Source organism: Ailuropoda melanoleuca, chromosome 16 (genome assembly GCF_002007445.2).
Source record: "Ailuropoda melanoleuca isolate Jingjing chromosome 16, ASM200744v2, whole genome shotgun sequence".
NCBI classification, from domain to species: Eukaryota; Metazoa; Chordata; class Mammalia; order Carnivora; family Ursidae; genus Ailuropoda; species Ailuropoda melanoleuca.
In genome coordinates, this window is record NC_048233.1 from 82,106,898 (window position 1) to 82,121,296 (window position 14,399).

The window sequence follows — 14,399 nt, forward strand, 5'->3', positions numbered from 1 at the left end:
AACTCTGGAAGAAAAGGCATCCAAAATGTAACTTATCTCTGGGTAGTTGATTTGGGATAATTTTATTACCTTCCCCCCCCCCAACAAACTGTGAATATATATATTTTTAAGATTTTAGTTATTTATTTGACACAGAGAGGGAGGGAGAGAGCAAGCACAAGCAGGGGGAGCAGCAGGCAGGGGAGAAGCAGGCTCCCCGCTGAGCAAGCAGCCCGTGCAGGGCTCAATCCCAGGACCCCAGGATCATGACCTGAGCTGAAGGCAGACGCTTCACTGACTGAGCCACCCAGGCACCCCAAACAATGTGAATATTTTAAAACATTACAAATAATTAAAAGGCATCACCCATCTGACCTCAGAACTTCCCTCTAAAGTTCAGCTTTGCTAGACACCTTGACTTTTCTCTCCACCCGTACGTTTTTTTCCACTTTATTTACTAAGCACCTACTGTGTACCTATACTCCTTGGCGCAGGGGACACAACTGAGTTTTCCATCTCAGTCCTGCCCAGAATATCCAGGTCACAACGACCCCACTGAAGCAGCTGCTTCCCTCACCTGGCTCTTCACTTTGGTCCTGGAAGAAGACCTCGGCCTCCTCTTCCTCCTCAGTGAGCAGCGGCAGCTCATGTGGCCAGCCAAGCTCCCCGCTGTCTTCGCTCACCTCCGAGGCTTCCACCACAATGGAGGGCAGGCGGGTCTTTTGGGAGACAACCTGAATGGGGACAGCAGGGCGCATGGACCAGGTTGGAGGATGAGCCAGCAGCCGGACACAGGGTGGGGAAGTACTAACCTGAGCATCCTGGTGACCTTCAACCCTGACAATTTCTCCTCTGTCCATCCACAGAGGGTTGGTCAGCTGAGGACTTTCTGGGTGCTGGGAGGAGCCTGGTCTATCTCTAGGCCAAGGCCCACCCTCACTGCTCCCGGGCACAAGGGCCATGGGTGCTAAGTCTTAGAGTGCAGGGTGGTTGAACTCAAAGTGGAGTACCCAGCTCAGTACACTCCACAGACTGATTCTTTAATCTTTGGAGCCTGGCCCCTTAATCACTTCTGAGAAGAGAATGACAAGCTAGGAGATTATGGGCCTTCCAGGGGAGGGGAAAATCCCAAGAGGTGGAATAGGAGCTTTGTGTCTCCTCACTGCCGGGGTGAGACTGGGAAAGGCAGGAGGGATAGGAGTTAACAAGGGCATCTGGATTAAAGCCATGTGAGTGAAGAGCTTTGCTAACAAATTTGGAATTTCCTGATTCCTTAGCTCACTGGGTCTCCTGATTTGACATGTTTCTTTTTATCTTATTTAATGAATATTTATATGGTGTTAACAATTTGCCAGGAACGGTTTTAAATGCTTTATATATAAACTCATTTGATTATCCTAGAACTGTGAGATAGATACTGTCATTAGCCCTATTTTCTGTTGCAGAAACCAGGGCACAAAGAACTTAAATGACTTGCCCAGAGTCACCCAACTAAAGGGTGCTTTCTTCTGCAAACCAGAATTCAGTATGTTACTCCAAATTCAGAGTTTTCATTGGTTGGGGGGTGGGGAGATACAAGGGTATGCCATGGTGAGAAAAACAACAAATTTACTCCTTTTTAAAAAATATTTTTATTTACTTATTTGAGAGATACAGCATGAGCAGTGGGGGAGAGGCAGAGGGAGAGGGAGAAGCTGACCCCAGTTGAGCAGTGAGCCTGATGTGGGACTCTATCCCAGGACCCTGACATCATGACCTGAGCCAAAGGCAGATGCTTAACTGACTGAACCACCCAGACGCCCCCAACAAATTTACTTTTAACAAGTTAAACAGGGGTGCCTGGCTGGCTCCATCAGTGGTACCTGCGACTTACGATCTCTGGGTGGTGAGTTCGAGCCCCACATTGGGTGTGGAGGTTACTTAAAAATAAAATCTTAAAAAAGGAAGTAAATAAAGATATATATAATATATATTATACGTGTAATTATTATTACATGTATGTAATAATATGTAATTTATTATGTATGTAATAATGTGTAAATGTGTAATTATCATCTATGTAATATATATTACATATAATATACATATATTACTTATATACATATATACGTATATTACAAATTATATATATATACACACACACACACACTCATATATATATAATCTTTTTCCTCACCCAGTACACTTGGCTTTGAGTTTTTGTTCATAAATTGAGGGAATTTGGAGGGGGTCAGCCGACTGATGTGTGTAAGCATCTGGATGTATGTGCTGTACTGAAAATGCACAAATCATTGTGGGAAACAGAGCACAGTCCTAGCGCTGCATCGATCAGGAACTTTCGGATCTGGACAACTGCAAAACCCACAGCAACCAGGACGACAGGCACTCTGACACGCACGCTCCCCTTAGCAATCCCACTTTGAATTTCGTGACAAGGGGTCCGGTGCTCCGCCCTTCGATGCCAACGCTTCGGGACGCGCTCAACCTCCCCCGCAAAGCCCAGTGTTTTAAGACCCAGGCGCTCCAGATTGGGAGCGTTTGGCCGATCAGGCCCTCTCTAGCCCGGCCCCTTCTCTATGGTTGCCACTGAGGGCCGCTCTAGCCCGCGCGGCTGGCTTCCTAGGGGGCGGGAGGCTCCACAGGCCCCTCGCCGATAGCGCGGTCGGCCATGGAGGGCTTGCGCAAGGCGCTGCTCGTGGGTGCCCTTCTGGGCGCGGGGGCTGGCGTGGGCTCCGCGCTCTTTGTCCTGGTGACCCCGGGAGAGCAGCAGAAACAGGCGATGCTGAAGGTGGGAGTAATTGGGGGTGCGAGGTGGGGTTGGGCGGGCGGAGAGCCCCGGGCTGGGGGATCGGACTGCGAACCTCCCTTCCTGCCCGCAGGAGATGCCCGGGCAGGACCCGCGGCGCAGGGACGAGGCGGCCAGGACCAAAGAGTTAGTGCTGGCCACTCTGCAGGAGGCAGCGGCCACGCAGGAAAACGTGGCCTGGAGGAAGAACTGGATGGTCGGCGGCGGGGGGAGGTCAGCGTGAGCCCCGACCTCCCTGGTGGGCGCTGGGACCTTGCTCCCGCGCAGAAGTCCGACGCGGCCTTTCTCCTCCCTAGGCCGGGCAGGGAGTCCGGACCCGGGACGCCGCGCCCAGGCCTCCCTTGAAGCCGTGGGAGCCGCTGCGGGGTGAGCACGTCCCTCGTCCGCCCCCAAGCGCTGCCCTGACTGCGCTCTCACGTCCTACGTCGCGGGCCGGGGCGTCGGATGTGGCGAACTAAAGGAACCAATAAATCTCGTTCCTCGGGCCAGTCACTGAGCCCTGTGGTCTGGCTCCTGTGTCTAGAGTGTTCTGCGGGCCCGTGCGGTGACGCGGATGACTCTGGCTCCCACCTGCCCTGCAACGACCACATCTTCGAAACACAAGTCAGGTCATGTGGTCTGTTTGCGTGTACTTTAGGTGATAACCTGGCGACGTTCTCGAAATCAAAACTGTCCTGGAAAATCTTGTAGCGGTAGATGCCCATGGAGGACATTTTGGGTTTCCTGTCCTTTGAGTGAGGTTGGAGAGGGGCGGCTAGCATTTAGCATGTGCCATGATGCTTTCTGGGGCTACTGAACCGTTGGAGGCCAATTTGCTAGGAGTGAAAGGCGCGTGCTTTGAGTCAGACATCTTGATTAAAGTCCTGCATATTACAAAACCTGTCTGAGCCTCAGTCCTGTTCCATAAAAGGTGGTAATTATCTTGAAGGTTGTCGTAAAAAGATTAACTTGGAAATGTAAAGTGCATTGCTTGGCACAGAGCAGCCTTTCAATAAATAAAGGCGGGGGGGTTCCCCTTCCAAGGATTTCAAGGTAGTAGTTCACAATTTCTGAATCCAGTCATGGGATACCTTGCAGATGCCACTGAAGGAAAGATAAAGCTGGCATTTGGGTCACACCCCACATCCAAGTCAACCAATTCACTCCCTGGTGTCTGTTTTCTTTTTTTTAAAGATTTATTTGAGGGACGCCTGGGTGGCTCAGTCTGTTAAGTGTCCTGCCTTCTGCTCAGGTCATAATCCTGGGGTCCTGGATTGAGTCCCTCATTGGGCTCCTTGCTCAGCAAGGAGACTGCTTCTCCCTCTGCCTGCCGCTCCCCCTGCTTGTGCTTTCTGACAAATAAAATCTTTAATTTAAGAAAAAGATTTATTTGAGAGACCCTGGTGGGGAGGGGGAGAAGGAGTCATAAGTGGACTCTCCACTCAGTGCAGATGGTGGGAGGAGGGGGCTCAATCTCACAACCCCGAGATCATGACCTGAGCAGAAACCAAGAGTGGGACCCTTAACCAATTCAGCCACCCAGGTGCCCCCTGTTGTCTATTCTACATATTGTGGTTCCAAGCAAGATTTCAATTGAGGGGNTGCTTTCTGACAAATAAAATCTTTAATTTAAGAAAAAGATTTATTTGAGAGACCCTGGTGGGGAGGGGGAGAGGGAGTCATAAGTGGACTCTCCACTCAGTGCAGATGGTGGGAGGAGGGGGGCTCAATCTCACAACCCCGAGATCATGACCTGAGCAGAAACCAAGAGTGGGACCCTTAACCAATTCAGCCACCCAGGTGCCCCCTGTTGTCTATTCTACATATTGTGGTTCCAAGCAAGATTTCAATTGAGGGGCGCCTGGGTGGCACAGCGGTTAAGCGTCTGCCTTCGGCTCAGGGCGTGATCCCTGCGTTATAGGATCGAGCCCCACATCAGGCTCCTCTGCTATGAGCCTGCTTCTTCCTCTCCCACTCCCCCTGCTTGTGTTCCCTCTCTCGCTGGCTGTCTCTATCTCTGTCGAATAAATAAATAAAATCTTAAAAAAAAAAAAAGATTTCAATTGAAGGGGGAAAAAGGGGGGGGCTTGCTTTTAAAGATTTTATTTATTAGGTNTGTTCCCTCTCTCGCTGGCTGTCTCTATCTCTGTCGAATAAATAAATAAAATCTTAAAAAAAAAAAAGATTTCAATTGAAGGGGGAAAAAGGGGGGGCTTGCTTTTAAAGATTTTATTTATTAGGTAGCGAGAGAAGGAACACAAGCAGGGGGAGTGGGAGAGGAAGAAGCAGGCTCCCAGCAGAGGAGCCCGATGTGGGGCTCGATCCCAGGTCCCCAGGAATAAAGCAAGAACAGTAAATAATAGCTTGGTAACACTGAGGTATAAACCCAGATGGGAGCATTGGTGCCGTTTTCAGCTGCTGGATGGTGAAGCCCTAAGCCAAACACATTTGTTGTGTCCCATACCCTGGGAATGAGAGGGAAAAGGTTAGCAGCTCTTTGAGGGAGCGTTAGGGTGCGGTGATCAGCGGCAGTGAGGGGCTAGGATGCAGGAGCTTAGAGGTCGAGCGCCTGAGCCCTAGAGTCGGGCTTCCCCAGGTGTGCCCAGGTTCCACCGCTGGTTACCTGTGTTGGTTTCAGCGAGCCATGCGCTTTGGTGTCCCAATCTCCAAAATAGGATACTTGTACCTATTCCCAGATACCTGCCTTACCTCAGTTAATACATACACAGCAGTTAGAACGGTGTGGTGCATATTAAGTGCTCAGTACTTTTTAGTGAAGAGGAAATGCAGTTGTAAAGGTCACCACAAAGCTCCTCTGGCCATTTGTGAATGGCTACATTTAAAAAATTACCCTTTTAGGGGTACAGGGGTGGCTCAGTCCAGTTAAGCGCCCTTCTTTGGCTCAGGTCATGATCCCAGGGTCCCGGGATAGAGCCTGCTTCTGCCCCTCTCCCCTGCTCGTGCTGTCTTAAATAAAAAATTTTTTTAATTACCCTTTTAGTAAAAACTTATTGGAAACTTACTAGATGCCAGGCAGTGTGCTACAACACCCTGTCAGCATTATGTAATACCCACAACAATCTGAATTAACAGGCACTATCATCCTTATTTTACTAAAGCAGCAACCAGGCTGGCATCAAGAGGTCAAGGCACAGGCAGGTGGAGGATGCAAAAAAAAAAAAGTCAAGGCACAGGAATAAGGATTTCAGGCCTATGCACTGCCTTTTACCTGTAAGAGCAAAAAGTGCTATCCATTGTACTGCCCCATCCCCAACAATTCTCCCCTCTCAACTTCCCAAGCAAGTAAAAAGACCCAGAAATTGTTATTTTCTTTGTGAGAAACTTAAGATGAAATGCTCCTGGGTGGCTTAGTTGGTTAAGTGTGCCTTCACCTCAGACTGATCTCAGGGTCCTGGGATCGAGCCCCACGTGGAGCTCCCTGCTCAGCAGGAAGCCTGCATCTCCCTCTGCCCCTCTCCCCTCCCCTGCTTGTTCTCTTGCTGTCTCTCTCAAAATGAATAAATAAAAAAATCTTATTAAAAAAAAAAAAAGGGACGCCTGGTGGCTCAGTGGGCTGGGCATCTACCTTCAGCTCAGGTCATGATCCCAGGACCCTGGGATCGAGTCCCCTGTCCAGCTCCATGCTCAGCAGGGAGCCTGCTTCTCCTGTCTGCCTCTCCCTCTGGTTGTATGTGTGTGTGTGCCCTCTCCCCCGTCTCTGACAAAAAAGAAACAAAGAAAGAAACTTAAGATGAAAAACAGGGTCTATCCTAAATGCCTTCCCTTTGGCTTCCTCCTCTGCCTCAGTTTTGTCCCTCCCAGCCATTCAGGAAGGAGTCAGGCACATACAGAACTCAGAGGGTCTATTTATTAGGAAGGAGATGTCAGTGCTTTATCAAAGATGAAGAGGTCAGAAAGGGATGGTGGAATAAAGGCCTCTCAGCTGGGACATTTCTTGGCCACAATGAGGACAGCAGAAGGCACAAGTCCTGAAGATGGAAGAAAACAGCTCTGACCACAGAGATCCTTGTCTTTTGCCCCCCAAAATTTCTGGCCTCACACCATCTCCACAAAGTCTTCTCCTGGCATTCCTTCCTTTCTCAGGCATCCCCTCTCCTCCCCCAAGTCCTGTTTCTGGTCCCAGGCGGCATACCCAGCTCCTGCAGGGGCCGTTCCATGTCAGCCTCTGAGAAGGCCCGCCGGGGGAAGCCACTGAGCAACTGCACAGGGTCCTGGTCTCCCCCTGGTTCTTCCCCACGGTGGAGCTCCACGTAGAGCCTCACAGCTGCCAGCTGTTCCCGTGCCCGGAAAGTCTGGGTCAGTGAGGTCCCATCTGGCAGCCTGACCTGAAGGCAAGCAAGAAATATAGTATTTTGAGCATCAAAACTGAGTGAGGTGCCCAAGTAAGGAAAACGAGAGCTGCAAAGTTGGTTTGTTTCCTCTTCGAGAGACTGAACCAGCATAATCACTATTTAAGGCGCCCTAATGAACCACCACTTACTCTTTACTTTACTAAGCAGCGAGGAGAGGCTCCAGCTTCCTCACATTGTAACAAACACAAGGATATAAGTCATATAAAAATATCTAGATAAATACCCCATCGTGCAGATAGCTGCGTAATAAACCAAATGAAAACATAAACTAAAAAGGTAACTGCTGAGTAAGAGGGAGGTATGGATTTAAATTAAGACTGGGGCAAGAGAAATTTGATATCTTTCCTAAGAGTAGAGGAGATAGGATTTCAAAAGTCATTTACAAAGAAGGGAGAGGTTTGGCAAAGAGAATCTCACTGCATAAAGCTCTGAGCCAGGTGTCTCATAGGCCAACGAAGGGGTCCCAGACGCAAGACAGGAATTAGAATCAGTACCTGTATTCGACACTGGTCATACTCCCGCTTGGTGGGAGGCTCCTGGCTGGGAGAAGAGGGAACAGGACCTGGCTCTGTTGGTGGAGAAGGCCGAGAACCCACACTCCCACCATACTGGAAGACAAAGGAAAACACTGATCAGGTTCTCACCCACTCTTGAGAGGAACATCGTATGCCCATCCTTTCCTTCTGAAGCTAGAAAAGGGACTCCCTTTTACTACCCCATCTGCTTCCTTACCCCAGTGTCTTCCCGATCACCTACCTTCTTGGCTCTCTCTGCTTTGTCTCTTTCAATCTTTTCTCGGACTCTCTGTCTGGAATGCAGACAGGAAGAAAGTAGGTCAGACGTTGACAAAGCAAACCTAGCTTCCCATCTCATTCATTATCCAACATCCCCATCACCCTGACCTGGCTGCTAACTCTTCAGCCTTTTCCCTCCTCCGCTCCTCAGCAGCCCGGCGCATCTCATCTTCCTGAAGTCGCTGTCGAGCAGCCGACAACTCTTGCCCTTGTTTCCTGCGCTGCCGTTCCCGTTCCAAAGCCTCTCGCTCCTCTCTTTCTTCCCGCTCCCGCTGCTTCTGAGCCACCAGCTCCAACATCCTATGTTGCAGAAAAAGAGCGAGCTCAAAAGAAATGGACATAGATCGAGAAGCTGAGTTTATAACAGGGACTCAAAATGAAATACGAGAACACGTATCCACAGAGATGAAAAAAAAAAACAGAAAGGAAACCGCCCAGGCAGGACAGAAGGAAAGTGTTAAGTTCCAGGTTCTTTAATCAGACTTGTGTACTGTGGACAGGTGGAAGGTGACCCTCCGAAACGTGACACTGTTCCTTACTATACCTCTTAGTCTGTTCCTGTCTCTCCTCTTCACTCAAAACGGGTTTGCCTTCTCCGGCAGTAGAGCCGGTTCCTACAAACAAGCAATCAGTATTACTGCCCGTTCATCCTCCTCGAGCCCTCGTGAATAATCACACTGCGTCCCTCAGTCAGGACCTTCAGGGCCACCTTGCTCCGAGGAGGTGGGTTCCCTTCCCAGGACATGTCCAAGGGGGGTCGCCAGCGGCTCGTCTACATCAGGGTCGTCTTCGTGCTCCATCAGCCTGGCAGGGAATGTCGGGAGAGAGATTACCACTGACGCTGCCCCTCCCAGCAGTCCCCCAGGCCCCTGCCACCCGGTCTGAGCGCTCACCAGTCCATTGCAGCCTCGATGCCCTGGTTCCCTGTGAGGGCCAGAGCCTTCTCCCTGGGGGCAGAAACACCGTGAATAGCGCCCGCGAGCCATGGTGCTGGTCAGGCTGGGGCATGGAGCCTGAGGCCAGGCTGGGGGAAAGGCCAGACAGGTCCGCGATCTCCGCGGGCCAGGGTTTGGGGGGCTGCCTTACGCGCGTCCCCTGGGGAAGCCCATCTCGATGAGACTCTCCAGAGCCGTCAGCTCCGCCATGGCGCCGCCACCGCCGCTTCCGCGGGGACCTGGGCAGGGGGAGAAGGAGGGCGCAGGGGGGGTGGGGGTCAGCGCGGGGTGCCCCCGGTCCGCGCGCAGTCCCGCCCCCGACGCCCCAGCTGGGCGCTCTCTCACGTACCCGGCTCTGGACCCTCAGCGGACACGGACGAGAAGAAAGCCGAGGGGAAGCGGAAGTGCCCGGATCTGTTTGGGTCACGTGGAAGCGGGCGTGGACGGGTGCCGCCGAGAGCCAGAAAACACAGGCCTGGCCCAGCCGCCCGGACCCGGCGCGGGCGGGGACGGGTGGCGCGTCGGGTTCGCGGCCCCGCAGGCGACCCCCGAGCTGGGCCGCCCGGCGGCGGTGTGGAGGAAGGGTGGTGCGGCCCTGAAACCCGTGGGCGGATTGTAGCAAGCTCTCCATGGGGTCCCAGGGCGCAACCAATTGGAATGTTATTTGGCGCTGTTGATCTGGAACCATAGAAATGTGCGTGGTCTTTGACCCCCCTCATCCTCTCCGGGGAATTGAGCCATCCTCCGTCCCACTGCCAAAGGATCTTTGCAGAACACGATTATCTGATCCTGCCATCACATCCCTGCTTAAAAATTCTCCATGACACCCAGTCACGATGAAATTTAAGTGCTAGTAGTCTGGCTTCGTCCGTTTTCTTTGTTGTTGTTTGTTTAGAGCCCTGTCTGTAAAAGAACAGTAAGCACTTGCCGTGGGTGCCTGGCAAGGCCGTACCGTCTAAATACTGGTAGTGCGCAGTGTCATCTCCCACCACTTGCTGCTAACTCATGCATATTATAAAACAGGCCCTCATGCTCTTCAGGCCTTTGCACCTACCAGTCCCTCTGCCTGGGATGTCCGGTCTCTTCTGTGGGATTGATTAACTCCCAGTCATTTTTGAGACTGGACCCCAGGTTTGCTTTCTAAGGGAATCCTGTCTTGACCACCCCCTTTCCACCTCCCAGCTCCACTAGAGACTTACGTGATTAATGCCTGTTCAATCCTCACAACAATCTGTGTGATTATACTATTATTAGTCACAGGAAACACAGAAAAAGGAAATAATTTACCTAAAGTCTCAAAGCTGGTAAGTAGCCAAGCTGGGATCCACACCCATGCGGTACGCGTTCACTAAACCGCTATGCTATGTTGCCTCCCCATAGCTTCCTAACTCAACTCCTTACTTGTCCCTTCAAACCATTTAGAACTTCAAATTCCTCACCTCCTCCCAGCTGATCCTATTTCTTGTGAAGAGTAAATGTATGCAGAGCAACTCTTGTAATGAGAGATTGGGCCCTCATTTGTAAATGAATAAATGTCAAGGAAATACGGGAAGCAAATAAAACAGGGACATGGTATTCACTACAGTGTGGTAAGTGTGTTAGAGAGAACGCATTTATTCTAAATTTATCCTGAGGTCCAATGATAAAAAAAATCATTAATTGTATAGTACTGCATCTTTTTTTTTTTTTTTAGATTTTTTATTTATTCATTTTGAGAGAAGCAGTGAGAGCACAAGCAGGGAAGAGGAGCAGAGGGAGAGGGACAGGCAGGTTCCGGCTGAGCAGAGAGCCCAGTGTGGGGCTCAATCCCAGGACCATGAGATCATGACCTGAGCTGAAGGCAGACGCTTAACCGACTGAGCCACCCAGGCACCCCGGTACTGCGTCTTTCATCTACTTCCAGGTAAGCACCCTATAGAAATACACAAACGTGAGGATACATAAAGATCCCCACAGCACTGAAAACAAATGTTCCAGTAAAGAGCCACGGCTTCTGTCCGTCAAGGAGCATCGTCCTATGGAAAGCTGTGCAGCCTTTAACATAACCAAGGAGGCTATGATTACCCACATGGAACATCTATGGAGTGAACAAAGAAAATACCGGCACTGAATAAAAATCTGCTCTGCTAGGGGTGATTACCTCTTGAGAAAAAGAGGAACTTTCCTTTGTATTCTTCAGCAGTATTTGAAATTTGTATAAATGTTAGTTCTATAATTAAAAGTNGGGGTGATTACCTCTTGAGAAAAAGAGGAACTTTCCTTTGTATTCTTCAGCAGTATTTGAAATTTGTATAAATGTTAGTTCTGTAATTAAAAGTTGTAAGACCAGCAAAAATGAGGATTATATTCTGTAGCAACTCAGACTTTTCTACATCCAGTTGGTTAATTTTTTATTTTTTAAAGGTTTTATTTAGGGGCGCCTGCNTAATTAAAAGTTGTAAGACCAGCAAAAATGAGGATTATATTCTGTAGCAACTCAGACTTTTCTACATCCAGTTGGTTAATTTTTTATTTTTTAAAGGTTTTATTTATTTACCTGGGGGGGGGGGCGGGAACAGAGGGAGAGAGAATCTCAAGCAGGCTCCACGCCCAGCTTGGAGCCCCACTCGGGGCTTGATTTCATGACCCTGAGATCATGGCCTGAGCTGAAACCAAGAGTCTGACACTCAACCGACTGAGCCACCCAGGCGCCCCTACATCCAGTTAATTTAAAGATGAATTTAAAAGTATCCACTACTCTGAGAAATAGGTGCGTGGACAGCGGAATGAGAAGGGTCATGAAAAATGAAAATGTCTTCCTTTTATATTTCCTTTAATGTTGGTACAGTGGATATACAACAGACACAGATTGAGGGACAGTGGGGGAAATCCTTGGATCTGGGAAATGCCTCAGATGGCAGTTTAAGCAGTCCCTGGTTCTCTACCCCATGCCAGTCATTTATCTCCACCCACTTCAGACACAGCTGGATTCTGACTCAGGTGTGCCCATCTTCAATATCTAAATGAAAAGTAAAAGAGGGAGTAGTCTTGCCCCAAACTCCCATCCCGCAACAATTGTTCTCAAAATCCCACTGAAGCCACCAATGTGACAGGGCTCTTTTGAGGGTCTATGACAGGGATTGGGATCAGCTAACTGCAGCTGTCAACAGGCCTAATACAGCTGGGGCCTGATTTTGAAAAGAAAAGGCCCATGAGCTAAGAATGGTTTCTATGTTTTTACATGGTTACATGGCTGCAGAAGTACCTAGGTATTATCTTTGATTTTCTCCCCTGGAACTGCAAAGCCTATGTGATTTACTATTTGGTCCTTTAAGGAAAAAGTTGCCAAACCCCTCTGCTCCTTTCAGAACCGCAGCCTGGAGCAGGACGGAAAGTTTGGGAGGTGAACAAGCTCTCAGGCTGAGCCCGGAGACTCAGCTGGGGCCCCAGGCGCCTGGCCTTCTATTCTACTCAGGGCTGCATAGGCAACCGCCCCCTCCCAGGGAGTCCGGGCGGAGCTGTCCTCTCCAAGCCCGGGCTCAGCTGGGCCCGAGGCCCCCAGGCTGCTTCAGAGCCCTGCTGTTGGCTGGGAGGCCCGCCGGTGGGGGCAGCCCCAATGCTCCCGCAGGCAGAAGTGCCAGACCAGGGCAGAGCAGGTCAGCAGGGCCAGCACCGTGCCCACCCCTACGGCCGTGTGCACCAGGGTAACGGGTCTGGGGGGCACGGCCAACCTGCCGCAGGGCCCGAAAGCGGGGCCCCCCACCCCCTCGAGGCCCTCCGCACCTGCTGGGGGCACGCTGCTTTCTCCAGCCCCGTTAGCAGCCACCACGCAAACGACATAAACGCCCCCAGGCTTCAGTCCCTTCAGTTCTGCTTGGCGGACCGTGGAGTTGAGCGGGGGCCCCTTCTGGGTAGCCCCACTGCCTTCCCGGAGCAGCAGCCAGTACTGGTGGACTGGGGAGGAGGGGGCACACCAGTGCACCACGGCGCTGCTGTCCTCGGCCACCACGTGCACTTCTCCCAGGCGCGGTGGGGCAGGCGGCTGGGCGGGGCTGGAGAGCCCAGGGCACAGGCAGGCCTTGGGCCCGGCCCTCTGCAGCTCCCTGCAGGGCACCTGCAGGTGGCGGCAACTGTCGTAGTCACAGAGGACGGCCGGCAGAGGCGGCCCTGGGGTCTCATCTTCCTCCTCTTCCTTAAGGGCTTGAGGGACCAAGGGCCACGTTGTGGGAACTAAGGAGAAGGTGACAGCCAGGAGCCACAGAAGGCCGGGAGAGCCCAGCATGGAGTCTGGAAGGGAAGGAGGTGGAGAGGTAAAGACTGTCCAAACCCCATGCCTTCTAGGCCCTCTCCCTCAACAAAACCTCTGGGGAGGGGGACACACAGCCGGGGGCCAAAAAGTGAACAGGAAAGAGGAGGAAAGGAGGTAGACACACTTATTTGTCAACCACTTCTGAACTTTTGGACTTGGTTTGGGGGGGGGAACAACAAACGTGGGCTGACCCGAGAGATGGGTGTGTGACCGGCAATGGGTGAAGTACCAGAAACAGTTCATGAATAAGCAAAGTGCTGGAGGGAAAAAGAAGAGGAAATGATTTACTCAGCCTGGGGAAGAAAGGTGGAAAAATTCCCAGCTGCCACCCAAAGAAAAGATCTCAGTAAAATAATTGTCCGTCAGCGATACACGCAAAAACCCGAAAGTAGAGCGGACAGAAATGAGAAAGAGATGGGATAGAAGGGGGAAGTTTAAGGACCCTGGAATCCCCCCCACCTGTCTAGGGAGCTCCAATCCCTGCCCCCCACCTCCCACCCCCCCTTCCCTGCACCCAGCAGCCCCTCACCAGCGGGGAGGTCTGGCAGCGGTTCAGATCTCGGACCAGAGGTCTGTGGGTGCAAGGCTGGGGCGACCCCAGGAGCACAGGCAGCTGGCTGGCAGGTTTTGTCAGTGTCTTCAATTTCAGTCCTGTTTTTGCTCAGCTTTTATACCCTTCCACTCTGATGTCACCACCTAGCCCCCCTCCCTTACCCCCCTCTTTTCCCGGTGAATGCCAAGAAACGGGCTGGTCCCTTCAGAGAGCCTGAGTCACGGGGCCGGGGATCGGGGGCAGTCACAGCAGCTGTTTCATCTGGAGGCCAGGATGCCTGGGTTCAGAGACGGCATTGGAATGTGGAAGGCAGCCAGGAGTGGAGAATCACAGGGCTGAAGCTATGTGGAGGGATGAGGAGGGGAACAGAGGGGGCCACCTGGCTGGTATCAGAGGAGAAAACAGCTGTGACAGCATGGGGCCTGGGCTACAAAATGCTGTTTCAGTTAAAATCCTACCACATCCATGGCAGTCATTTCCTGTCTTCGGCTCCCAATGGACAGAGAAAGGGAGGGGTGCAGAGGCCTGAATGATGCAGCCCGGCTCTCCAGACCCGCCCTACACGATCCCCCTCCCCAGAGTCACGTGGATGGAGTAGGCAGGATAGATTTTCTCGCCTTGCACTTTCTAGGGTTTGAATGGAGACGGCTGTACCTAGAATGGTCCAGGTCTGGAGGCCTTCCCCATCGGCA

General features: G+C 51.5%; 3 protein-coding genes across 6 annotated transcripts; 1 reads left to right on the forward strand and 2 right to left on the reverse strand.

The window, feature by feature from the left end:
* Positions 1–2,533: 2,533 nt before the first annotated feature.
* On the forward strand, positions 2,534–3,663 carry LOC100484125 (ubiquinol-cytochrome-c reductase complex assembly factor 3). 3 transcript variants are annotated; one of them, XM_011232529.3, is made up of 3 exons: positions 2,554–2,767; positions 2,859–2,998; positions 3,082–3,663. In XM_011232529.3, exons 1-3 carry the CDS (start codon positions 2,648–2,650, stop codon positions 3,128–3,130), a joined length of 309 nt encoding a protein of 102 aa, XP_011230831.1. In that variant the 5' UTR covers positions 2,554–2,647; the 3' UTR covers positions 3,131–3,663. The 3 variants fall into 3 exon arrangements, with proteins under 3 accessions (XP_019661640.1, XP_011230831.1, XP_002925409.1); XM_019806081.2 differs by lacking the exon at positions 2,859–2,998 and having other exon boundaries at positions 2,534–2,767; XM_002925363.4 differs by having other exon boundaries at positions 2,558–2,767; positions 2,859–3,663.
* A 2,947-nt stretch (positions 3,664–6,610) lies between these two features.
* On the reverse strand, positions 6,611–9,263 carry UBXN1 (UBX domain protein 1). The gene is made up of 10 exons (XM_034646621.1): positions 9,216–9,263; positions 9,018–9,105; positions 8,825–8,878; positions 8,629–8,735; positions 8,476–8,545; positions 8,040–8,231; positions 7,894–7,945; positions 7,632–7,745; positions 6,918–7,110; positions 6,611–6,753 (listed from the first exon to the last, which is right to left on the reverse strand). Exons 2-10 carry the CDS (start codon positions 9,074–9,076, stop codon positions 6,704–6,706), a joined length of 891 nt encoding a protein of 296 aa, XP_034502512.1. The 5' UTR covers positions 9,077–9,105; positions 9,216–9,263; the 3' UTR covers positions 6,611–6,703.
* On the reverse strand, positions 8,660–14,374 carry LRRN4CL (LRRN4 C-terminal like). 2 transcript variants are annotated; one of them, XM_034646623.1, is made up of 6 exons: positions 13,684–14,374; positions 12,629–13,132; positions 9,216–9,544; positions 9,018–9,105; positions 8,825–8,878; positions 8,660–8,735 (listed from the first exon to the last, which is right to left on the reverse strand). In XM_034646623.1, the coding sequence occupies exons 2-4, from the start codon at positions 13,125–13,127 to the stop codon at positions 9,064–9,066; spliced, it is 870 nt and encodes a 289-aa protein (XP_034502514.1). In that variant the 5' UTR covers positions 13,128–13,132; positions 13,684–14,374; the 3' UTR covers positions 8,660–8,735; positions 8,825–8,878; positions 9,018–9,063. The 2 variants fall into 2 exon arrangements, with proteins under 2 accessions (XP_034502514.1, XP_034502515.1); XM_034646624.1 differs by having other exon boundaries at positions 9,216–9,280; positions 13,684–14,359.
* Positions 14,375–14,399: the final 25 nt, after the last annotated feature.